Consider the following 25975-nt stretch of genomic DNA (forward strand, 5'->3'; position numbering starts at 1 on the left):
ATACCCTTCTTGGATAAAGTACTGACTTTAGTAAAGTTGACTGATATGAGTACACGGACTCTGATATCAGACCTTGAGACTTATAGACTTAGAGACTTGGGCGATAGACTTTGTAATCCAATAAGTACAACGTTATGTACTTATAAACTACTAGTGACTTAGACAGAGACCTTACTACTTTACTTAATAGTACTTGATTGCTTGGCACGCAGTTGTATGTGAATATCAGTATATTGATTTTTCTGTCTCAGGCAGGGGCCTTTATATACTAAAACTTGTGGGAAAATTAGGACAATAAGGTCCAAAGCATAATAGACAGAAACAATGGAAAATAATAATAGAAGGATGAAAAATTGCCTATGTAACAATAGGTTGTTCATAAAATACACTAAAAAGGGTGTTCAATAGCCAGAAGGTTCAATAGAAATAATAGCGAAGATAAACAATAGCTAAGTAAATTAATGAGAATAATAGCCACTTGAATCAATAGGAACAATAGTTCTTAGTGTTATGAATAGTAGGCTATTGTCTTAGGATAATAAATAAATGAAAACAATAGCTAAGCTATTGTTGTACTTATTTATACAGCAAATAACAAATAGAATCAATGGAACATTTCGACAAGTTACAAAGCATAACAAACTGTGTACTGAGCACTTGTAACTAAAAGTATGACTGGCAATAATAATAAAAGGATACAAACACAATTCCCTACACTTCAATCAAACCCAGCATCTTCATCTCATATTCCTCTTCTCCGCAATCTACTCCTCGACAAGCGAAGTCCATTGATCGTCTGCTCGGCAGATGAACAACAATTCTGAGAATAGGGGAAAGGGGACCGAGCAGGATCTTGCACTGATGCAAACGAGGGGATTGCCTACGTTGAGCGACCGTAAAGAGAGGCAAAGGCGATGTATGTGCCGATGGATGAGATCGCGATATCTCGTGCGATGTACTCGTCCTCAGGGCGGTTGGCATGTAGGTGCGATATATCTTGAGGAAAGGTTGGCATTGTCCTTTCCCATTCGCTGCTCTTGCAAGTCGTGCATGGAGATCTTCCTGTGTAGGGTAGAATCTTTACGTGAGACACAAATCGTGTGTGTCATTACCTAGGTCATGTTTCTAAATTTTCCGCCTTTTTCTGCCTTTTAAAAATATTTCTGACCTCAGAATACACTTGCCCAAATGGGGAAAGTTAGGAGCTGTTGAAGTTACAATTCTTGAGAAATGAAGAGAATCATTCTTACCAGTGGTGGGACATTGAGGGCTAAAAAGGTTACCTAGTATATGTGTGTAATGACTATATAAGATTATAGAAGTGTAATTAGTATACATTTTTAAGAACCTTACAGTGCCTGATGATATATCTAATCATCTCTACTAAATGACATAGTATCATATATAACAGCCTACTGCAAAAAACAAATGTGCCTACAAGAATCACTACAAAAAATGTTACCAACGTACTTATGTGAATAACTACAAAAATGACCCTAGAAACTGTTACAAATGTTCCTACAAGAATCACTACAAAATTGTTACCTATAAGAATCACTACAAAAAATGTTACCAACTGCCTATAAGAATTATCACAAAAAATGACGCTAGAAACTGTTACAAATGTTCCTACAAGAATCACTACAAAATTGTTACCTATAAGAATCACTACAAAAAATGACCCTAGAAACTGTTACAAATGTGCCTACAAGAATCACTGCAAAAAATGTTATCAACATACTTATAAGACTCACTACAAAAAATAACCCTAGAAACTGTTCCTATAAGAATCACTACAAAAAATGCTACCAACGTGCCTATAAGAATCACTACAAAAAATGACTCTAGAAACTGTTCCAAATGTTCCTATAAGAATCACTACAAAAAATGTTATCAATGTGCCTATAAGAACCACTACAAAAAATAACACCAGAAACTGTTACTAACATGCCTACAAGAATCACTACAAAAAATGTTACCAACGTGCCTATAAGAATCACTACAAAAAATAACACTAGAAACTGTTACCAATGTGTTTATAAGAATCACTACAAAAAATGTTACCAACGTGCTTATAAGAATCACTACAAAAATGACCCTAGAAACTGTTCCAAATATTCCTACAAGAATCACTACAAAAAATGTTACCAACGTACTTATATGAATTACTACAAAATGTGACCCTAGAAACTGTTACAAATGTTCCTACAAGAGTCACTACAAAATTGTTACCTATAAGAATCACTACATGACACTAGAAACTGTTACAAATGTTCCTACAAGAATCATTATAAAAAAGTTACCCTTAAAAATCACTACAAAAAATGTCACCAACTGCCTATAAGAATCACTACAAAAAATGACCCTAGAAACTGTTACAAATGTGCCTATAAAAACCACTACAAAAAATAACACCAGAAACTGTTACACATGTGCCTATAACAATGTATTAAAATGTATACAAGAAATTGTTATTACATCTTGTATGAACTCCTAGTATACCATTTAATAATGTGTAAGTGTCCTACAATGTCCCACTATACATTGAGAAGTTGTGTGGGTTGATAAGGGCCGTACTAAGGATTTTCTCTATTTTTTGGTCATCGGGCAGGCGTCCTTCTGAGGTGCATGTTTGTCCAACAATAAGAACTCGTTGGCGGGCCAATTGGAACTTCTTTCCTGAGAATGTGGCTCCAGCATGTTCGATTCGATGCAAAATTTGGTGCACATACAATGCATGTTCCCATATGAAGCGTCTGATTCTGAGGTTCTCCAATAATACTTCTGGCTCCCCATCGGCGTCAGGGTACTCGGTGTCGGTTCCTTTGATAGGCAGGTCGTTGATAAAGATATCTGCTTTGGTCGGGATTTCATCTTGCAATATGAAGGTCATGGAATTTTGAAATTCGGCAGGCGAGTTTGTGAAGCCGGTGGGAAGTGATGTGATTTGTAGCAGTCCCAAAGGAGTATGGAATGATGTCAGGTCTCGGCTGCTCGTGTCCACTTTGCGTGCATCAAATCCCCAATGAAGGTCTCTGACAGTGTAAACTTTTCTTCCTGAGAATATGAAGTCATCCAGTGAGGGCGGGAGTTTTGTGTCTCAGATGGTGACTTTGTTTAACAGCTGTAGCTCGTGGACGATCCATAGTTTTCCATTTTTCTTCATCACGCAAAACTATTGTGAGCGATATGAGGACTGGCTGGCTTCATATACTCCGGCAACCATCTTTTTTTTAAGAAGCTCGATAACTTTCTCCTTGATACAGGGGGGATAGGAATATTCGAAGATTCCCAAGGTTCATGCGGCACTATTGGAATGATGTAGGGAGAGAAATAATCCTCCCTAAACGTTCCTCAATCTGCGTCTTCAAAGGCCAAAGCTGCTTTGTTGAGTCGCAGGATATGCTTCAATAGCTTTTCTTCTTCCGGGCGTAGAAATCCATCCGGGTTTATGTTCATCTCCTCCATTCGTTCCTGTGTAAGTTGTGTTCCAGGTGTGAAGTCTGGCGGGTGTGGTGTGAGTGGCGGGAGTGATGCAAGTGGGTCTTCAGGAAAGGCACGATGCACACGAGCATCTTCTGGAAATACTCCGGGGACTGGCTTGACTTTTCAGTCCATGCATTTGTAAGCTCCATATACTTCGTTCCCTATTCCCACGAACAAGTAATCTTCATCGTCTTTAGGCTCCATGGAATAGTACAGTGGCTCTGGTACTGGGTTTTCTTCTTCTGCTCCTTCTTCCGCGATATGTAGATAGTACACTGGTGAGGGCGCAGCGTCTTCCATATTTTTCTGTATCCTTTTCTGCATGTTTTTCTCTTTGTCCTTTTTTGCTATTTTTATCTGTTCATTTCGATTTTTCCTCATCACACCCGTAAGACTCCATGAAAAGCTGTAACGGGTCGGTTCTGACGACCGTTACTCATTATGGACTGCTTACTACTTACATAAGCAAGTTGCTTTATATCCCCTACACTCACCATCTAGCTGTACACACTCAGTCTTAGCTTAGTTTTGGCTATACATTGAGTCCACTGCAGCCCTGGTGAGCCTAAGGATCTAGCTTACAAAGCATAACTCGATTCCACGATCTCCAGGTGTCAGCGTACAGAGATAATGTCCAAGCGCAAAAACACGGTACAAGTCCACACACAGCGTCCACATACGTAAGTCCAAGTAACAACACATAGTCCAAAACATTGGAAATAGTCCATGCCATACACGTTGCGACACGCGAGCGAGCAGCAACTTGTTCGTGGTCTCCAAACCAAAGTCCTCATCAGGTAACATACAGGGAACAGCGTACCAGTCAGTCGGTTGAGTCCGAGTTCGAGAATACTACAGGTGCAGCGGCAAGATGGAGAAGAGAAAAAGTGGCCATTCTTGAATCCCTGCACTCTGTGGTGTCGAGGGAAAGTTTCTGCATGGAACATAGCAAGTAAGTGTCGTACATTTCATTCCATACATCGAGAACATACAGTGCATGTTCATGTTCAAGCGCAACTTCCAGAAGCCAAGGATGGCACTGGAGGAGGCAGCTCGCCAGGCTTTTCAAAGAGTCCTTGGCGATGACAGCGGTGAATATTGTGCGCATATCTGCATTTGATGTCATATCTGAGCATGAAGTCGATGATGTCAAGAATAACGCACGTATCATTGAGGTCCTGACGTTGAGCATCTGTTGTAGGGTAGAGCTCGAAGAGTGCTCGAGCTTCAGCAAGTGCAAGACGTTCTTCAGGCCAAAGAAACAGATTTCCTAGGTGAGAGTACCAGAGCGCAGAGTAGTCGCGATGCTGGCAAACCATGGCAGCAATACGCATAGTGAAGGGGTCCTTCATCTCTTTACTATCTTCAAGACTGTCAATATTTGCGCGGGACATAATGGCATGAAAGGTGACCATGAAAGTCATTGGTTTGATCAAATGAAAACGGTGGAGCGTACAGCTTAGCGTGCACATACAGTTCGTTCTTGAGCAGGATCATGTCACGGTGCACACCAAGGTAGGGAGCGAGGACGTATGACTTATTCTCCGGCGCGATGGCGGCGATCCATTCTGCTTTCAAAATAGACTCCTGTGCATCTGAGTCAGTCATCTCCACGTCCTCCACCCATTCCTGGTGTTCAATCATAGCAGCTGGCGATGTAGTGTCAGAGGATGGGGAAGGAGGGTAAAGGAGATCCTTTACTGGTAAAATGGGCAGGAGCGGAATGGGTGCGGTCATATCGGGCGATCGAGAAAGTCGGCGTGCTGGTTGGTTGAGCACCTGGTCAGGCATCGCCAACAATTCCTTAATGGCTAGGTCGAGTGTGGCATGTCCAGTCAGAGAATACGGCAGTGAGCTAATGGTAGATGGGGGCGACAATGAAACGTTCTTCTTTACATTGCTTGGTAATGGTAGGGCAGTGTGTCGGTCTATGACCACAGCCAATTGTGTTGAGTTCAGCGCAGCAATGGTCGGGCTCGCAGCAGGAGTGATGGCGGGAACAATTGGTGCAGCGGCGAGTGTGGGACTATGTGCAGGAATGGCGAGAACAGTAGTCGGGCTATGCGGATCCTTGAAGGATGATGCATTCGAGCTTTCAGGCATAATGGATATAGGCATTGGCGGTGGGGTGATTAAAATGAAACGCGTATCGGCGGGCGGTGCGAGCTCAGTGCCAACCAAAACTTCGTTCGATGTACTCCCCTCTGACTCAGCATTTTGGGGGCACTGAGTCTGCGAAGATGCAATACGATCAGAATTGAAGTCACGCACATGCATCGAGTACTCAACTGGTCGCATCGCGACAAGATGTATCTCCATGGGTAAGGCGTCCTTCACAGAAACTGCAGCGTTATTTCCTTGAATGTCAATCCACGGAATGGGTGCAAGCACAGTCATCGGCACAGGTCAAGTTATGATATCCATCAGTCAGCACCTCTTGGCAGCACGTGATCACATCTCCGGTCCTTCGCATACCATTCCTACAGCTCCGGCTAAGTCGTCTGAGAAACGTGGGCCCACGCTCGGGCTGGGAAACAACTTTCCTACAATTGGGGCAGGGAAGAAACTATCAGGTGGGTGTGCATCACTTCCGAAGAAAAATGAGACTGCGAGCCCATAACATATGCTCGCGCGGTCCATTCCATTCAGACAGAACTCAGCCTGCATGACCATCATCTGTACACAAGGGCGTGCAGGTCCGTAACAAGTCTGCATCGGGGCATAGACGATAGTGGCGGGGGACCTGAGGCAGACAGACGAGAACATGTTGTGCTGCCTATACTGAGTATACTGAGAGACTGCGTCACTCAACAGGTCATAGATCGACTTTCCACGGGTGTCACGAGTGAGGTTGCCTAATATAGGATGCTCAGGCAGCGGCGGAATATCGAGGTGGGACTCAGTGTAGCTAGACATGCGTATGGCATATTTGCGCTCTTGTGGCAGAACACGGGCTGGGGAATCATCACAGCAGGTCATAGCAGTGGAGGAGAGGTTGGAGAAAGGAAGGGGGGGTGATCTGAGTGGTCGAGCATCCTCCACGTAAGTTATAGGTAAATCCGGGGCAGGCTCCATATATTGCAAGTCGTATAAATTGGGTGTGTTCGATCCGGGAGTCTGGGGGGTCGCGTCCAAGAGCACAGTGAGTCCAGTAATGAGAGCTCCGAAGTGGGATTGGGAGAGACACAAGGGGAATGTAGGATCTGCCAGGCCTCCGAGACCGAGGAGCGCAATAATATCTTCTTGATCGAGCGTGTGATCTCCTATCTTAATCTCGATCTTGGGACCTAGATCTTGAAGTTCTGGCTCAGCTTCATTTTGCGGAGCGCCCGTTGTAGCACCCGCATTGTTGATTCCAATAAAGTAAGTTTCTGTTTTCTTATGTTTTTCTGTTTTCTCGGCGGCTAACTCATTGGCCTCGCATCGGGCGCACATTTTTCATGCGGCCCACATTGCTCTTGCTCCTTGCGCAGTCGCGCATTCTTGCTTTCGGCCTCCTTTCTGTCACGTTCTGTCCGGGTTATCTTTGTCTTGGTCCTCTCTATTTCCCTCTGCACCCTGTCTGTCATGGAAAGCCTCGGTAGGGCTTGACGTGCAGGCACGGGACCTGGCGTTGAGTTCGTGCACAAGTCCTTCTTCGGTGGTTTGCAGTGTCCTCTGCAGTGCAGCCTCTGTCCATTCCTCCCACTTCTTCACTAGGCTTCTTATCTCTTGCTCTCTGTTTTCCTGTGCCAGGGGGGTCTTCAATGATCCGGGATTCTGGTGAGTGCTTATCCCCACAAAGTAAGCTTCCTTTTCTTTCTCCTGTTTTTTCTTATCTCTCATATCTCCTTTCAGATTGCAGCTGGCATACGTTCGTTGAAGGCACATCTCAGGTGGGAGTTGCATGGGCCTCGCAGAGGAGTGCGAGTGCAGTCAATCCCTGTACATTCCCTCTCGTTTGTCGTCCATTGGGTGAGCTGTGATATGTTCTTTCATTGCATTTCGTTGCACTAATGTTTGATTTTCAGAGTTCATCAACAGCGACGCTGCGACGCTTTCTGCCTGTCGCAGCTTGGCCGGTCTTTTCCCTCTTCATTGAGCGTGGCACGATCCTCAGTTCTCTTCATCTGTCGGCAGTTCCTGGAAGTGCACGCGTGAATGTGGGCAGTGCGGGATCGTTTATTCCATTGGTACGTGTGCGATTTCTTCTTTCTTTTCCATTTGCTGACTTCGACTCTTGCAGTCAACCGTGGCATGCAGTTCATTCTGTCCACAGGTGTCCATCGTGCTTCCTTTGTCTTTCGCATTCATTCATCGGCCTCTTCATCCTCCTGTGTCCGTCGTCCTGTCACATTCTCGGCCGATTCAATTCCTATCCGGCATGTTCCTGGCTGGGATACAGGTGCATCGCAGTAGGTCCAATATTTCATTGTCCGAGCTAATTGGTTCCTCTTTGATGTCAGGGCATTCCTTGTGCAGCATACAGTCAGGCAGCATCACAGGAAGTACACGGGCTCTGCTTAGCAGATGTTCGATGTCCTTGGTGCATATTTCTTGCTGTTTCTTCCATTCGTCCCTGCTCAAGGGTCCGCTGTCCAACATCATAGCCACACAATGTTCGGTCTCCTTGCAGTCTGTCATCCATTGGTCTTCATATCTAGGCGGCGAGTTAGTGTCGGGGGCAGTGTAGATACTTGTAGTTCCATCTTGCTCTGCTGATTGTCGTACTTGCTTTCTGGCATTCAATGCAACCATTTTGTTGCTCCCAAAGAAATACACCTGCAGAGTTTGAAGCTCATGCAGAATAGTCCATACCACTGGGTCGAAGGTCCAGTTAGGGTTCATGCCATTGGGCGTGACCAATAACTCATGACGGACTTCAAGCTCGTGGTCCTTGAATAACAGGTACATTCCATTGGCACATTCATCGATTGATATGTAGTTTCCTCGTTGCCATGGTCATCCGAGCAGCAAATTGAAAGACACTTGATCTTCCACATAAAGGTTGGCAAAGGTCATAATGCCTCCACATGACAGCGGCACGTTCTGAAGTAATCCACATAGTAGACCAGCTCCTCCATTAGCGTCATTCATGCTAATTGACCGAGCAATATCCATTGGCCGATTGATTACTGCTTTCCAGATCTTCTTGCTTGTGATGTTCAATTGGCTTCCCGTATCGATTATCACTGTGACTGCAGTTCCGTCGCATTCCATTTGTAGTCGTATCAATGTTCCTCGGGTCTTGGTCGAGAAGGATGATGCCACCAAGTTTACTTTGAGCGGGTGTAATGGCTGAGACGCTTTAGGCTTGAGAACATCTTGTAAATGATGGGCCATTTCCTTCGAGATTCCGAAAACTTCTCCGACGGCCAATGTAATGGGAGTGCTTAAGACTTTATCCAGAATTTTAACTTGATCTACTTGAGTCTGAATGTCACTTTGTCAAGTAATTCGCCTTCCTTCAGCAGAGGTTTTTAGTTTCTCGTCCAATTTCGGGGGTCGAGGCTTCGTGGTACGTGGTCCTGGAGCATGGGCGATGTCATCGTCCAATATCTTGTCACTATCATCTGCATTTCCCAAGGGCGGGTGTACTTCAATTGGCTGTTGTTGTTCCCAAGGGCGGTGAGGTGGTAGTGGATGGGAATTCTCCTTCTCCACAATGGTCGGGCAGCGTGGCATGTCGGGTATGGGTACAGGTTTCACGATCTTGGTTTTAACTTTCAATGGTGGCATTAGGACTCCATCAAATGCTTCACGTCAGGCTGTCCTCATCTTGCATTCCAGCCTACTTGCGGGCATCACATAGACATCTTCGAAATTGCTCTCACCAGTTTCATCATCAGCGTCACTTCCGTTGCCCATATCTTCAGTATGTGTGCACATACTCGAATGGTTGACCGTGACAAGATGGGATTGAGGGGAGATCATTCGGTTGATGGCTGACACAAACAGCTCGTTGTATCCTCTGTATATCCGAGATCCATCTTTTATTTGTAAATGTCCTTGCATGTTCCACATGACCACTCTTTTGGCAATGAGTTCATTGATGGGAGCACATTCTCCAATGCGATGTCCTGCTTCCCCACATCTGTAGCACTGCATGTCTGATGGTGGTCTTGCCATTTCAGGCAGAGGAGGCATGTTCGGGACACTGGGTGGCGGGTACTGTGGCATGTGCAGTGGCATCTGTCATCCAAATTGTCATTGCATTAGAGCATCCACTACTGGTTTCCGGACAACGGCAGTGATGAGCGGGTCGAGTTTGCAAGCGTGGAAGTATAGGAGTCCATAGTCAGGATCGTTTAGGGACATGTGATTCAATTGCTTGACCAAGTCTTCCACTTCTTCTTTCTCACATACTGCCGGTCATTTCCGTGGTAACTTCATCTTTGGCTTTTTAACTTCTGGTTCATCGTCTGATAAATCATCCACTCCCTTTGATGATCATTTCTTCATGCTTTGCTTCTTCTTCTTATCCTTGCACTTCTGTCGATGTGTTTCTTCAGCACTAGATGAGTCCTCTGAGTCACTTGAATCGTCATCCGAATCCGCATCATCTGAGTCATCACTCGAGTCTTCGTCTTCTGAGGGCAGTTGGTCCTGGTGGAATCGATTGCACTGCAGAATGGTTTTTGCTTTCATGCGTATGCTGCTCATGCTGAACGGGATAAACATGTCGTGGTTGGGGTCTGCGGCAAGCAAGCATGGTTCCAGGTCTTGACGGAAAGCACGGGGAACCCCTTTCCAGAAATAAAGGGACTGTTCGACTTCCGAAATGCGACCACAATTCACTAGCCATCCAGCGACTGTGAGGAAGTTCCTTGAGTATTCCCACCATGCACCTAGGTTCTTGATAGTAGGTTTCCGATGTGATTCCTTGACCAAGGCTTCAAGGTCCTTAACCTTATATTGCCTCTTGTCTCGGTCCGCATCATAAAATGTGAGAACATCTCTCTTGAAGGCATTCCAGTCTGGCGTGACGTAGGCTGAGAGTGATTCCATAAACTGGCGCACACTTCGTGCACAATACTGCATGACGTTTTCCACTTGGTCCTCTGCAGTCACAATGTTAAGCTGAGCACACAGCCATTCATAGTGCTGCAGGAACCTCGCAACTTCTGCATAACTTCCTTTAAACTTCTTTGGTGAACCCTTCATTCCCAGAACCGGTAATCCAGTGATGCCGGTCACCATATTGGACTGCAAAGTGTTGATTGGGTAGAGCTGTAGTGTGGGATAGACTGCTGTGTTAACAGGCTTCAGAGGTGTGATTGATATAGCTTTGGGAAACAAGGGTCCTAACCCCCCTCGCGGTGGGCTCCAGATGTTGACTCAGGGTATACACAGGTCTTGGCTGGAGGAGCTTTTGACTCCAGGTCAAGTGAGTGGTACTTCGCTGTGGTTCATCAGGCATGGCAAATGGGAAAGTACGCTGGGCTATTACAGTTGTTCGTTGATATCAAATTTATGATAGTGGGTTAGGGACACCTGAGCTATATGTGTGTTTTGTTGTCTGAAGTCGAATGGGGAGTCTGCACAATACAGATGGGGAAATGTGGGGGAAATGCCTAGCAACCATGTGCAAGGGCTTGTGTTCTGTCTTCTTATACGATGCCTACAACCAGTGCAGGGCTTAACGAGTTTTCTTATACGAGGCCTACAACCGGTGCAGGGCTTTCCGAGTCTTCGCCGTCTTCTTAATTCGTGTGCCTACAACCATGTGCAGGGCTTACCGAGTCTTTTGTGATCCTATCCGGTGCCTACAACCGTGTGCAGGGCTTTACCGAGTGCGCATGTCCTAATACGATGTGCCTGGCTGATAACTTTCCTTCGTGTTGTCCGAGAACTTTCCGAGAACGGTTTGAGTATCTAGCAACCGTGTGCTAGACTACCCAAAAGAAATGATACAAGAGTGCAGTAGTTGTGTTCGTAACAACTCACTGCCTGCGCTGAACTGACTTCATCGGGATCCTTTTGATTACGAGTAACAATGTTACTGGGAGGAGTGGAACAAACTCCTATTCTTTTAGTTTATCACTTGTAGGGTAAGCTACAAGCGGAGGGAGAACTCTTCACTCATAGGGGGCTACAAGTGGGGAGAGAAGACTGAGGGTCGGGGCGCCTCGGGGGTCCTTTTATACCCCTTGGGTGTCACCCATTGTGACCATTATATAGTAGTGTTACATGGCAGATTGGCCAATAGCAAAATAAGAGCATCACGTGATCAAAGGGGAAAGTAGGAAGGAAAAATGTCTTAGGACCTTTGTGTCCAATAGCATAAAGTGAGCAGGGAGAAACAGGGAAGACAAAACTCTTGGGACCTCCATGTCCAATAGCATAAAGCGAGCAGGGAGAAATAGAGAGAAAGCAGTCTCCGAGTTTTTCCCATCCAATAGCATAATGTGAGCATCAGGTGACATGCTCGGCCAAACGTTCTCGGATTCTGTCTTAGTCATGTGACTTCTACGTTGAGTGCTTCACCAGTGGTTACATGTTCACAAGCCAAACAACTCGTGCCTTGCTAGCAGGAGCTGTGAGTAGATAGAGCAGCTCGAGCCCAGCAGTGAGGTGCAGGTGATGGGTGAGATCAGGCCGAAGCCTGCTTCCAGATACCCCTGAAGGTGTCTGGGGGCCTGGGGGTGTGCCGACGGTGAGCACGAGGATCGCCCGATGGCACGCACCACACTGCTGTTCAAGAAAGACTGCAGAATAGAGAAAAAGGTGTGGGTGGGTGGGGAGAGAAGTGAAGCTTGAGAGCGCGAGAGCTGGTGGACACGGAACAAGAACCAACTGTGACTCTGTCACGTTCTGCGTCCTGTCTATGCTGTCACGAGTCATAGAACTCAAAGGGATTCTCACGTTCGAGTTCTCTCAACTCATGCCTTGCTAGCAGGAGCTGTGAGTAGATAGAGCAGCTCGAGCCCAGCAGTGAGGTGCAGGTGATGGGTGAGACCAGGCCGAAGCCTGCTCCCAGATACCCCTGAAGGTGTCTGGGGGCCTGGGGGTGTGCCGACGGTGAGCACGAGGATCGCCCACTGCAAGACGAAGTTGCTGACGAGTGAGCTCGAGGGAGGCGCACCAATCAATGAAGACAAGGAATGCAGCTACATCTGGATATAAGTACAAAACAAATAAAGGCATAAGTAAAAAATGGTCCGTATTCCTGTTACTGTATGAAGGACACCCGCTTCTTCCGTCATCTTTTAGAGACTGTATTCATAGTTAGAAAACTTGTAAAGGATGTACCGAGGAGTTGTGCATGATGGGGAATGATAATTTCTAACTGCCTCCAGTAACGCAAGAATGCATTTGACGACCAGCGGCCCATGATCTTGACGACATTGGGATCAACCCCCTTCATGAGCAGTTCTGTGGTACCTCCTATTCGGAAAGAGTGGCCGGTGGTGTGTGGTATATCATGACTCTTCCAAATGCGGTTGCAGACAGTGAGGAAATGTCGTTTCGTCAAACAGACGAGATCGCCAGTCCGCGTGAAGAAGGAGAAAAGCGGGCTGTCATTTGCGGCGTGATTGCGAGCGAGATGAATGCGCAAAGACTCAATGGGGTTGGATTTGCCCAGCTGCCGTGTGACGGAGGACTTGTCGCCGGCATACCTTTTCATCTTCGTGTAGGGGTAGAATAGAGTGCGGGAACCATTCAGTGTCGACGGCGGGGACAAGTGTGAGCGAGCTGGTACACGACGCGGGTCGAATGTAGACCGGTTTTTTGTGAAGAGCTCACCCAGTCGGGACTGAGTCCAGAATGCCGTCTCTGCGGCTGCTAGGATGCAGGCGTTCTCCGGAATGTGATCGTCAAGGCCAATATGGAGGAGTTCAAGCATATCACGGGTGACGGGAGGCTGAGGAGGTCTGCCATCCGGTTGCATACGCTCGACTCCATTCAGTATGTAGGTTAAACAATGGTGACCTTTCCAGGGTACGTCGTGGATGATGTGCCAGGCACGTACAGCAGAGAGATAGTTCCGAACAGAATTCCACATGTGCGTACCGGCAAGGGATGCTGCGAATGCACGCAGCAAGTGCTCGCTCATGGGTAATTGATGTACTTGGGGGATGTATTCGCCGTCGCAGAATTTCCAAAAGCTACGCAAATCCGGGTCGTACAAATTTAGTGTAGAGTCGGCAAGACACAGAGAGAGGACTTGGTTTGTCTTGACTCGGGATCTGTTGGAGAGTTGTACATGTACGTCCGAGCGTGGTGTATGTGCAGACGGGTGAGGTTCGAAGAGGCTACGTTTTTTGTTGGCCGCGGCTGGTAATGGCAGAGGACGGATAGTACGTTCAGGGCGGCCGGTGAGATGGTCAGAAGGGTGACGCTGGAGTAGAATGTGTTGACGATATTGATCCGTGAATAGTTGGAGTTCGCGGAATGGCATGATGTTGCAGAGGAAAGGCTTTGGCGGTTGTAATGCTGGAAAGACATGTGATTGTAGACAGGGTGTAAGGTATTGTAACAGTGGGTAATACAGAGAGGTTCGTAATTACACAGGTTCTACGAACGGTACAAGATGCGAGGGGATTGACCGGAGATGCGTAAGTTTCTGGGAAAGTGGGGGAAAAAGGCCACAAGATGGTGCATCGGCAAGGTTCTGTTTGGACGGGATCCAGTTTGTATGTACCCATATCTTGTGAGAGAGAAAAAGTGAGACAATATGTTGCAAAGTACGATTCTGGTGTATGTTACGAGAGCAGCCAGCGTCTAAAGCACCTACAACACCTTTGTTATCAGAATGGATGAGAAAATGAAGATCAGAAAGGCGTGCAACCTCAGTGAGGTAGCGGACAGCGAGCTCAACAGCTACCATCTCAGCCCAGCCAATTTCGCGGCCGTCACCCTTCCAGCCATCCCGAAGGCGCCAAGCGAGCCAGTTCCCATTGACGACTAAGCCGATACCCCAAGAGGTTGATGCGTCGACATACACATCGAGATTTGTCGCTTCGGGTGAGGCATAGAGGAGAGAACTGCAAAAGGAAAGACTGAGGCATTTGCACCACCAAGAGATGTCATCAAGACATGCGGGAGGAATGGTGTGGCGGATGTACCGTGACATAGCGGAGGCAAATGAACTTGAGAGACGGTAGAATGAAGGGAGACGGGTCCGGCCTTCAGGAACTGCGAGACAGCAGTGGTTGAGCGTACCAATAAGCCCTTCACACTCCTTCTGCGAGACCTTGTGGTGTTTGACCCAGAGCTGGAGACGTGCAAGATACTTCGCTTTTTTCTGCGCCAGGATTTGTACTGTGCGTTCGGCAATGTGCCAGAGAAAGCCATTGTAGCTGAAAGAATTTGCAAAGGGAGAGTGCTTTGGGAGAGACCACGGCCACCCGAGAGGTTTTGCGACGGAAAAAATGAGGGACTCATCGTAAGGATAGACGTAGGAACCATCTGCATTGGAGTTGATAGGGTAGCGGAAAAAGACGAAATCATCTACCCATTTGATTAGGGCTTGTATGCCATGATGGCGAAAGATTCGTACCAATGCATCGGCTGTTTGACCAAAGATACCTGGAGCGCTGGATGTGCCAAATGCAGCACAGTGATCCATATACACAAGTCCTAACCACATGATGACAACTAACGGCTGGTGTTCGGGGGCAATGGGCATGCAGCGATAGGCTTTTTCAACGTCATTTACAGAAGCCTGCGTGCCAGGAGGAGAATTGATAACTAGTAATACGCATGCAGTGAAAGTTCTCCATTCACACTGAAAATCATCGCTGTTGATTTCCGCATTAATGGAGGAGATATGTGAGTCATTGCGTGAGTATGAGAAGTCTTGAACAATATGGAAGACACCAGGGCTGTTGGCCTTGGGGACGGTGCCGAGCGGCGATGTGCGGAAGGGGCCGATGAGCTTTTCGAGACGTTCAGGATGGAAGGGACCAGAATATCGGCATGCAGAAAGTTCAGTTTGAATGTAGGAAGTGATAGCATCAGGATGGTCAAATGCAGATTTGTGATTAGGAGGGATGACGGTACAAGAAGGATGGGAAGAAACACCAATACGGAAACCATCGCGAATTCCAATGGGTACATCTGCAAATTCTGCTAGGCAGCCTGCTGCTTCGAGAGCATCGCGCCAAGCGATCCAGTGCAGTGGGGTGATGATCGGGCAGAAATCAAACAGCCTTGCAGGCCTGGGCACAGTGTCCTCCATCTCTGCAGAGAGAACAGATGTGCGCATGAACACAGCGGTCACGAGAGCAGCCTCTGGAGTTGTGGTTGAAACAGAAGGCCTTGCCGGTGGGCAGGACTGGTCTGCCATCGCGACGGTGTGCAAAGGGGAGTGTGCCACATGTGCACTGCATGCTGATGTGCTCGCGGCTGCCACACAGGAAACAACGGAGTCGCTCAGGGACAGTGCTCCATCCACTGTCGCGCGAGCGAAAAGTGCCCTGTGGTGGTGGTGGTCCATTACGAAAAAAACCCTTTCCTATGCCACATTGTTTGTCAGCGTGGGAGGTAGATGAGCAGAAGGGGCCAGCAGAGGGCGCAGCTACGCTGCGCAATAGCGACGAGAATTGTGGAGCAAAGAAATGCGTCAGGGCTCCATCAATTGGATAACCTTGGACAGAGTAGGTGTTATTGCTACAGCCGAGCATATAGTCATTCAGAATTGCCGACCATATTCCTGCCTGCCAGGTAGATGGACGGAAGAACTCGCCGCTGATGTGGCGTAACCGAATTTGTCGGTCGTATTCAACGTACAGACCAATGTGTTCTGCGAAGTCCGGCTGATGGCTTATATGCTGGAAATGTGTCGCGAATTCCTGCGCAACAGACTGCTGGACAGACTTGGGATGAGGGTAATGCTGTTGAATGAGATGTAAGAAACGAGGATATGCTTCCGAAATTTCGGCCAGAGTGAGCCAGCGCTCACGAGAGCTGTCCAAGGGACCCTGACTGACAGTGAGTGCACCGCCTTCGTACTTTACAACATCACGAGTCTGTTGCTTGTTGGCCGCTGCACGGCAGGCCATATTGGTGAGCGCAGTGAGTGGGATGTACTCCTTCCAGCCCGCTTTCATCCGATTAGAGACAGCGGTAGGAAACGGTAACTGATGAGCTTTTAGGGCAATGTCGTGCGTAGGGAAGTCATGACGGGACTTCGTGACTTGTTGCGATGGAGGTAGCAGCGGAATGTCTGAAAATGTAATGAGTAATGGATAACTGTGCAAGTGTGCCTTAGTAGGAAGGTAAGGATGCATGTATGCACCGGTAGGGAAGTAAGGACGCATGTATGCACCGGGTAGAAGCAAGCAGTGCATGTATGCACTAGTATGTAGGAGGAAAGGGTGCGGATATGCACAGCAACAAAGTAAACGGCACAAGTATATGCCTGTAGGAAGTAGATGGTACGTGTATGCGCGAGGACAAGAGGGTATGGTAGGGCGACATACCCAGTGCATTGTCATGATTGTTCTGCTGCATCGCAGATGAAGATGGGCTTGGAGGCTGTTGCGGAGCAGCGGTGCTAGTAGCAGCAGTAGAGGCACCAAGGAAAACGAGATTGAACTCTGTGACATGACGCCAGTAGTCATCACGGGCTTCATCAGTCATGCCGGCGAGATGTAGTTGCACGGCACATTGAAGGTCACGAACGGGACAGGGGATGGAGGCTGCAGGCAGAGGGGTTGCCAAGGTGCTAGCATCCGCAGACCGTGGAGTAGGTGAGGAAAAGGGAGAGGGTTCATGTTGCAGATGAGCAGTGTTCTTGCGTCACTTACGATGACACTCGTTAGGCGTCTGAGTGTTGGAACGCTGTCGGCCACGAGAGGGAAGTTTAATATGAATACCAGAAGGGGTGGCAGCGCGAGCAGGCATAAGATTAATAGGCTCGTCAAGTTCACCCGTTGGGGAGTCATGTGTCGGTTCAGCGGCGTCGAGTTCGTTTTCGGTATTGGAGTGAGAATCTGATTGGAGGTCTTGCTCTATATTATCCAGTTCCGCATCGTGCTCCACGGGATCAGAATCAGGAGGAGGACTGCATACGGGGGCAGGAATGGGAACGCGCTTGCGCGTACTTCGCTTGGACATGGAGAGAAGTGAAGCTTGAGAGCGCGTAGAGCGCGAGAGCTGATGGATGCGGAACAAGAACCAACTGTGACTTTGTCATGTTCCACGTCCTGTCTATGCTGTCACGAGTTGTAGAACTCGAAGGGATTCTCACGTTCGAGTTCTCTCACTTTTGGTGCGTGACAGTATACAACATCATCATCTCCAGCCATGTATTGTTCTAATGTAGATTCACACGCTGGACCACACTTATTGACATGACGATGAGAACAATGTCCTGAGAAAACATGCATGAGCAACAATACACGTAAATCATGCAAATGCAAACAAGTAGAAACATCAATACCATGCGACACACATTGGTGTAGCAATTCGTCTTTCGTCATCCATTCCACCATCTCAAATAACATGTCTTCTACCGTAGACGTACCAGTATCCTACAATATAGTAGATGCATTATGAGACCATTCATGTAACCACTGCAATAAAAATGACCATTCATCTCAAGCGGGGGGCAGATTCAGAATTTCTGACCGCATGTACCAAAAGTTCGATCAGGACCCCGAAACCAATTTGGATAAAGGGATAATGGTGCACGATGACAGTGCACTCCACAGACAAGTCATCCCTTTACACCATTCAAGTTCCCTTTTTTTCTTTGTATGATCTTATAGTGCAGAACAGCCTAATATTAGCTAGTCTTGATTATCTGAGCACTATATAATGTCTTGGACAGTGAGGTGCATTAATGCAGGCAATGTTGCAGCTATGAATTAGACACTGATAACCTCACATGACTGTCCCGGTTGTAGCTGGACCCTGTCTGAATGCAGCAATCTCGGTGGCTGAAAGGCCCCTCGAAGCCATGCATGTCTCCGTCTATCATCCCTCCCTCCCATTTAACCCTGTATTATGACACAGTTGCACTTTATAGTAGCAAAGGAATGTCTCCAGATAATAATGGGGTCAAGGTTCTGAGCATGCCAGAAAGTTAGCCAAAACGTTCAAATTAGAGACCCCGGGCACTTGGTCATTGTGACTATGAAGGGTACATAGGGTTAGATCTCCGGATCTTGCCCCCCGCTTGATTCATCTACATAAGAAGAAACCCCATCACGTGATATTCCAAAACATTGGCAAAATGCATCAAACACTTTGACATCAACAGTCTGAAACTCAGAGACAATGACCCTGAAAATGTCAGCTCACAATTGTGTAATGTCACTCATTTGTCCAGCAATCTGGAGACATCCAGTATTACAACTATGTGTATCACCAGCTGCACACAACTCACTCATGATATGCATTACTAACAAATGACAAATAGCATCAACAGAAACGTCAACACCTATACCATGAGTAACAGCTGTATGTTAAATGAGATCGTTACTGCTATCGCTCAGAAACAACGACAATGTCAGATGAACAGGAAATAGGAAGCTCACTACATACGCAAGATTTGTACCCCACTTATGCAAGGTACCAACTCCATTGCAATGTGAAGAAAAATCAGTTGTCAAAAATGTGTCGCACATAGAACACGACCCCGAAGAAACATCTGCACGGTCATCAACAGCTGCATGCTCTGAACAGGTACTCCAAACAGGAGCATAAGCAGACTCTGAATGGTCTGCACATGAGATTGTGGTAGAAGACAAAGCACTGCCACCTACACATCCAACATAAGCACATGCCAATCAAAATAAAGTAAACCACCCACCAGTGTTTTCAATAACAGGTACACCAACATCTACAATCACAAATATATATTACATGTCAATACATCAAAAATTACCACCTCACCCTTGATATTTGATGTACACTATAAATGTCCATGCAAAAGACAAGCATATTCGCGAAGATTGGGATCCAACAAGATGTCACTGTGGATGATAGGTGAACAAGCTGTAACCCAATCACCCCCAAAATGATATCGAACAATCTCGAATACCCAATTCTCATAGCAAACAATGAACTGAACCAACCAGAAATGGTCGGAATGGCGACAGGTCCAGATGCAAATTGGATTGCCTTCAACGATGATATGCTCCCAGACCTCCTGGCCTTTAAAAATGCATTTTTCAGCGATCGCTCAGACCTCACTACTCTATGTCCTAGCCTTCGAGATGCATCCAACCCTTTTGCAACCTTATGCAAACTTTGGTGACTTCGTGTGACTTCATTCGAGTTCGCTCAATTCCTGGAGACTCCTCTCCGAGATTCGACATTCTTTCATCACTCATATGCCACTCTTGCATCTCCCTGCTGTCAGATACCACTTACCTGTTGTCCTGTAGTCTAGTCCGATGCGCCCTGGCCGATTACCTTCTAGGTCCATACTTTCCCGATGTCGCGCTGCCTCTCTGGATGTCGCGCCAACTTACTGGTTCATCGTGCCGACTTATCGGTGTCGCATGACGGTCGCGCCCTCCTGTTTTGCAAATCCCATTCCCTTTATCATTCGACCTTCCCCTTCAAGACCCCTACCTTCGTGCTGGACCGGAGATGCCGTTAGAGTGTTCCATGTGGTTCAGGACAAGTAGCATATGTTTTCTTTCGATTTCCCTCTACTTTACCATTCTTTTCCATCGCTAACGTGCGACATTCACCTCTCCACTCCCTTTACCTATTTTTCCATTGGTCCTAGACCATTGCGACTCTTTCCAATGTCAGGATCCATCTTCCAATATTTCGCGACTTTCGCATTTCACCTCTCCCATTTTCCCCTCTATAAATACCTGCTGTATCTACGTCGATTACCATCGAAGACCAGTAGGAGACTTCCCCCTTCACTTCAGATCACCGAGAAACTGTGTTTACTGCAATAGCGACTTCGAACTGCGATATACCCCACTGCGACATAGCAACACTGCGACATAGCAACATAGCGAGACTGCTATACTTCGAGACTGCGTACTGCGACTGCGATAGCGACATAGCGATATAGCGATATACCACCTGTGTTAGTCTTAATCTGACTTTTGCGTTAGGCTGACTGCGACTTCATTGAGACGGCGAATACTGTGTTCCCCCATAGTGTTCTACCCCCACAGATAGTTCCCTTGCCCTTTGCGATATAGTTCATCTTCGCCTACGAGTTTGGCGATTGTGTCGCGACTTTAGCTTCCTACCTCCAACTTTTGTGACTTCATCGTAGATTGTCGCCCGACTTCGCATTTACGTCGCAAGCCCTCGTTTCTTTACAGGTTGCATCCCCCTTTGGCTTAGGTCGAGGTTCTGGGACCCACTTGCTTTATTTTACAGTTGTGACACCCTTCTCTCACACACAGATCGCACCCTGCTTCTCATTTTGTTTTAGTTGGGTTTAGGTGTTTGTGTCGGGTGTGCACTCATCAACGGTCCGCACACTATTGTCTGAGCAATGCGGTTGTTCAACGCAAATATAGTAGAAATCACAGAGCGAGAGACACTGTGATCGATGAGTATAGATGCAGCAATGTCACAATATGAACCACAGACAGCGAGATGAGCCATAACAAAACAACAACTTCAACAAGGCAAGCCCCTAAACGCCAACGAAGCAAAACAACGAACGCGCAAAGAACACCAAATAAAACACGTCATTCACGTGATCTTGCAGGACATTGTTTAGACGTCAAGCCTCAAAGACGCACTAGCAAAGCTAGCGGGTATCTCCGATTACAGTTGTACATATGCCTTCTTGGTTATTGCTGCTCTATTACATTTCACCACTTCGCTTGCTGATTACCTGTGCTGCTCAACCAGCGCCTTCGCCGTCTCTGAGTGCGGTCGCAGAACACACTTGAAAGGCATCGGACGGCTGCACGACAAAGAGCAGAGATCTGAGCCAAGCGCACCACTGGATGTGTGACATCAGTCAGAATCAGACACACCTTGCAATCCCATCAGTGGTGTACTCCATGTGGGGCTCAACTGCTATCCCGTCCGCTCCAACGGGCTTGCAGATGTCGAAAGCCGCGAGGACGCTCGCGATGACGATCCATGCGCTGTTGTCCGCAAAATACTGCCCAGGGCAGATCCTATGGTGTGGCGTGAGCAGGTGCACAAAATATGACGAACAGAGGCTATAGTATACCGCCGACCGAACCCAAAGATGACGCTGAGGTGCGGCTCGCCGCGACCGACAGGAGCCGGTAGGAAGCGCTCAGGGAGGAACTTGTTTGCCTCTTTGTACGTTGTCTCATCGCGGCTCATTGCCCTGGAGAATGGACGATGCAGATTTAACTGAGTAAACGGCGAGAGTAGTGATAACGGCACTCACGTCACGTTAGGTATGATTACAGAGCCTTTCGGAATAAGCACTCCGTTGTATATGTCGTCGTCGAGACTTCGGTGAGGAATAGCTAGGGGTCTAAGGTTAGCAACATCCGAGTGCCGACGTATCGGGGATTCTCTACCGAACGGAGCGATTGGGTACCATCTGAAGTCCATAACAAAGCTGTCATACAATTATAACAAGCTGAGAATTGCGTACCGTATGGTCTCCTGGAGTACGCATTCTACGAATGGCAGCGTATCGCGGTCTTCGAAGTCTGGGAGCCGCCCGGAGCCGACGACTTGGTCAATCTCTTGCTGCGCCTTGCGCTGCACGTCGGGGAACAGCATCATGAACAGGAGGAAACTCTGGATGAGCGAGGATGTCTGTAACGTCGTCAATATGCATACACACAGATAAACCTTGCCCGAAATTAAAAAGTCCTGACCGTATCAGTACCAGCTAGGCCCCACGTCAGACAGATGATGATAGGTGAAATGAATTGGACTTGCCTACAAGTATCGTCGCAGCGGCACCCTTGATGTCCTCGAGGTCTTCTTCGTCGGCGCCGTCCGTGTTGAGGCACTCCAGGTGAGACGCAAGGAACGAATTCTGCGCAGTCCCCGCTTCCTGTTTGGCCAATTAGCACCTGACGTACGAAAGGTGGGCACAAGGACAACCATCTTCTTCCGCACATCGTTGAGCGGATATTCGCATAAACCCCTGGTAGCAGGGCCCCACCGCCTCATCGCAGCGGTAAACGAAGCACATCCGGGCAGCCAGTAAGGGATATATTTCACTTGAATCACGGAGTGAATTGTGGGACGTGTGAACTAGCGGGAAATCACCGGACGCACGGAATGGTAAGAGGTCGAGCAACGTGGTTCCTGCAGCGGCTTCTTCGACTCCGTGGATTGCGCCTTGTGCAAATTTGACATAGACGTCGTCATCCAACTTTACCTGGTGTCCGTATGCAATGCCTATGATGCTCAGAAGAGCATACCTGAAACGGATGGTTCAGGATGGCATGTTGAACACAATGTAGTCAAAGAGAGCCGTACTTCTGCGTACATGCCTTGAACTCCGCCGGCGAAGTGAGCAAATCTTTCAGGAGCATACGCGCTTCCTCAGTCTGATGGGCGCGGTATGTCAGGCTTTGACTCTGGCCAAAGTACTCTTGGAAAAGTTTTCTGTGCTTCCTCCACCTCGCGCCATACCGCATAAAGGCAACGTTCGCCTTCCAGCCCATCCTGTGGAGTTAAGTATAGTAAATGCTTCACAATCAAATTAATGCACGTACATCTCCAGGGCAGTACAAGCAGGCCTGTCACTGTAGTTCGCGCTCCGTTTCTCGAGGAGGTCAGTTGCGACTTGAAGGGAGTTCACAACTATAATAATCTGCCCTAAGATGTTGAGATGAAAGACGTCGCCTACGATGGCAGCAACTAGTTTCAGCTGTACCACAATTGGGATGTGTGCACTGAACTCTCACCGTATTCCGTAGCCCATTTCTGGAAGAGCTCACGTTGAGGAGCGAACGTGAATTGACGCAGATGGCCGATTAATGGATCTGCAGGAGGACAAGGAGGTAGAGGTGGGTTTCGCTTGTTCCTGCGCAGCAACGCCGCACAAGCTATGACGGCGACTGCCCAGACAAAATAGGTGATCATATCCATGGAATGGAATTCAGATACTGGATCAACTCAATGAGAAAACATTTTATAGGAGCGCGCATGCCGGCATGCTTCTGGTCCCACGTATTACCAGCACCCTGCATCTAGCAGCATGACATCAGCATCAATGGATATCACTCTGGAGCCCCGACCCCATTTGAATTATAGCCCTTGGATATGCATGCTGATGTGAACTTGTGTAACCAGTTGGGCCTGTGTCCGAGGAGTCAAGATTTTTGGGTCTAAATTTCTGAAAACATTATCTTTAAAAGCTCCCCCAGTCGCAGAAATAGAATGTTGATAGTTAGTGACGAGCAAGCAGAAACAATATGTGTGGAGAATTTATGGAGAATTTATTTCAGTGACGTGCGACTAGGTATCGCAGTAACGTACATGAGTAACGGGTCGTCCCGAGCGAATAGAGATAGGATAATTTGTTCGGTAGGCAACAGACCATGTGCCGGGTAAGAGCTAACACAATCCGATTTTCGAAGGGGTCTGTTCCGCATTGCTCGGAGACCAGAACCACGATGTTCTCCTGAGAAGGCTGACATCTAGAACATACCTTCTGCATCTAGGGGTGATGTGCGGGTGAGCGGGATCGCAAATTCGGACTGTAGCCGTGGGTCAGCATCTCACTCTGCCGGTCATCGTGGAAGAATCTTATTCTGACTCCCAGGAGAAGATACGCGCAGATGGCGGGTCAGTGGGTCTGCAGGTAGCCCTCATGGATGCAGCATACTGACCTTTCCGGCGATGAACGGACACAAATACACCGTATGTGCTCGAAGGATAGAGGACGGAACTGTGAGACAAAGTCCAATCCAGTCTCACGTAGCTAGACTGACACTGGTTGAATCTTCGCACCTCAGGATACCTGGTCAGGTGCATCAGTGGCGTACAGCGCGTTGGCGCTGTGGTTACCCGGCTTGATGCCGCACATAGGTGCCACAAAAAGGGATAAGTCTGACGCTGACCACAGCTGCAAGTCTTGAATGGTTACATGGGGCAGATAAAGATATCTTGAAGCAAGTAGAGTATCCAAACAATAAGCCTGCCTTTGGGAGACTAGCGTGAGGGGGCTGTGTGCAGAGGAAAACAATATTTCGAATGGACGTGATAGCATCCGAACATGAATTGTATTATGCTGCTATGATAAGCGATCAGATTAGATTGGCGCCCGTGGGCGTGAGTAGTGCGCTTTGGGACGCCTCTCCTCAGCTGTCACAACAGGAATCTCAATCCACTGGTACACAGTTCCGGCGTATATAGTACGTGTTCCTATGCCTGATGGTTGCCTCCGCGGAGTGAACGCAATCATGAATCCCACCCACCAAGTTGCGCCGAAGTCCATCATCCCTTGATGGGCCTCATTCGGGAATCGGGATACCCTCGCTATGTTTGACCCCTCCACCACAGACGCACAAAGTGGAACAGAACACTTTGCAAAAATCACACGACTTGCATGTCGCAACTTCCTGTGCTCCTGCTAGTGAGTAGTAAGTAGTACTTCTCTGCATGGTAAATCTCAGTAGCGGCAGAGAATGGTGCTCAGCCTGACCTGAGCTTCAGGTGGGTCTATGTCAGTGAGTTCCACAAGCCTATTCACCACATGTGTTGTCTTTGCGCATGCGAGCTTCAAATTACGGCTGAACATCAAGCTTGACACTGCGGTGGCAGAAGATCATAGATATATCGCAATATCTGTGCCAGCGACTTCTGCACGTCGAGTTACCGCGTATGCTTGATGCTATAGTCTCCTGACTCTTACACAAATATTGATAATAGCCTGTATGGACATGCCCCGACAACGTTATTCTGCACCCATTCCTGTCACCCAAGCTTCAAGTCTTCCACTTACTTCTTTATCGAGGATGGTTCCTAACACCACAACGCTCGGAGTCCGATGTGGCATCTCTCTGCCCTATCATATCTGCGTCTTCCTACAATATGGATTGTCTCGGGTTGAGCGGGAGAACGGACACCATCTCCGATGAGGACGCCTTCGACCCCAAGTTCGGTGTCGATTGGTGCGCTTCAGATAATGCTCGATAGCGGTGGGCAGTTGTCTTCAGCTTCTTTGGCATATGGCTGATGTGACTTTGGAAGGCAAATTCTATGGTCCCGTCGCTGAAAGCCTGGTGAGAAAAGTGCATCGCAGATGTAATTATTTAGGCTCGCGGAAGTATCGAGACAAATGTAAACGGCGCTTATGTTACTGGCGCGCGTGTGATTGGTGTGTCCCAGGTGAGCCGCGCGCGCACGGTCGCCGATTCGTCCTGTTCGTTCGCGTAAGCTTCCTCCTATTTCACCTGCACTTCTCCTCTAGGTTGTCCTGAATATTCACCGTATCCGTGTTGCTTGAAGTTCATCTTTTAACAACCTGGGAGAGGATTACGATGCAGTTTGAAGCCGTACATTGCAAGCACAGGAAAACGTATGCGGTTGTATTGTTGTGCATGGCTGGAAGCAGCCAAGTTCCGTAAAGGCCTCTAGCACGCTGCGTATCTGATTGCGACACCCACGCAACAACTCA

General features: G+C 47.7%; 8 protein-coding genes across 8 annotated transcripts; all 8 read right to left on the minus strand.

The window, feature by feature from the left end:
- Positions 1-4493: 4493 nt before the first annotated feature.
- SCP_1601530 (hypothetical protein) lies at positions 4494-5883 on the minus strand (the record flags this gene model as incomplete). Its single annotated transcript, XM_027764603.1, has 3 exons — positions 4494-4596; positions 4651-4849; positions 4899-5883. 3 exons carry the CDS (start codon positions 5881-5883, stop codon positions 4494-4496), a joined length of 1287 nt encoding a protein of 428 aa, XP_027620404.1.
- A 54-nt stretch (positions 5884-5937) lies between these two features.
- On the minus strand, positions 5938-6921 carry SCP_1601540 (hypothetical protein; the record flags this gene model as incomplete). Its single annotated transcript, XM_027764604.1, has 1 exon — positions 5938-6921. The coding sequence occupies one exon, from the start codon at positions 6919-6921 to the stop codon at positions 5938-5940; it is 984 nt and encodes a 327-aa protein (XP_027620405.1).
- Positions 6922-8913: 1992 nt separating this feature from the next.
- On the minus strand, positions 8914-9204 carry SCP_1601550 (hypothetical protein; the record flags this gene model as incomplete). The annotated part of the gene is made up of 1 exon (XM_027764605.1): positions 8914-9204. One exon carries the CDS (start codon positions 9202-9204, stop codon positions 8914-8916), a length of 291 nt encoding a protein of 96 aa, XP_027620406.1.
- Positions 9205-9915: 711 nt separating this feature from the next.
- Positions 9916-10665, minus strand: SCP_1601560 (hypothetical protein; the record flags this gene model as incomplete). The annotated part of the gene is made up of 1 exon (XM_027764606.1): positions 9916-10665. One exon carries the CDS (start codon positions 10663-10665, stop codon positions 9916-9918), a length of 750 nt encoding a protein of 249 aa, XP_027620407.1.
- A 2002-nt stretch (positions 10666-12667) lies between these two features.
- SCP_1601570 (hypothetical protein) lies at positions 12668-13357 on the minus strand (the record flags this gene model as incomplete). The annotated part of the gene is made up of 1 exon (XM_027764607.1): positions 12668-13357. The coding sequence occupies one exon, from the start codon at positions 13355-13357 to the stop codon at positions 12668-12670; it is 690 nt and encodes a 229-aa protein (XP_027620408.1).
- An 833-nt stretch (positions 13358-14190) lies between these two features.
- On the minus strand, positions 14191-17052 carry SCP_1601580 (polyprotein; the record flags this gene model as incomplete). The annotated part of the gene is made up of 4 exons (XM_027764608.1): positions 14191-14199; positions 14258-15925; positions 15993-16636; positions 16893-17052. 4 exons carry the CDS (start codon positions 17050-17052, stop codon positions 14191-14193), a joined length of 2481 nt encoding a protein of 826 aa, XP_027620409.1.
- A 159-nt stretch (positions 17053-17211) lies between these two features.
- Positions 17212-17529, minus strand: SCP_1601590 (hypothetical protein; the record flags this gene model as incomplete). The annotated part of the gene is made up of 1 exon (XM_027764609.1): positions 17212-17529. The coding sequence occupies one exon, from the start codon at positions 17527-17529 to the stop codon at positions 17212-17214; it is 318 nt and encodes a 105-aa protein (XP_027620410.1).
- A 3718-nt stretch (positions 17530-21247) lies between these two features.
- SCP_1601600 (hypothetical protein) lies at positions 21248-23442 on the minus strand (the record flags this gene model as incomplete). The annotated part of the gene is made up of 12 exons (XM_027764610.1): positions 21248-21332; positions 21384-21530; positions 21587-21709; positions 21773-21854; positions 21909-21931; positions 21986-22152; positions 22283-22396; positions 22447-22565; positions 22624-22769; positions 22828-23016; positions 23067-23196; positions 23259-23442. 12 exons carry the CDS (start codon positions 23440-23442, stop codon positions 21248-21250), a joined length of 1509 nt encoding a protein of 502 aa, XP_027620411.1.
- Between the last annotated feature and the right edge of the window lie 2533 nt (positions 23443-25975).

Source organism: Sparassis crispa (assembly GCF_003851025.1).
Source record: "Sparassis crispa DNA, contig_000015F, whole genome shotgun sequence".
In the NCBI taxonomy this organism is placed as follows: domain Eukaryota; kingdom Fungi; phylum Basidiomycota; class Agaricomycetes; order Polyporales; family Sparassidaceae; genus Sparassis; species Sparassis crispa.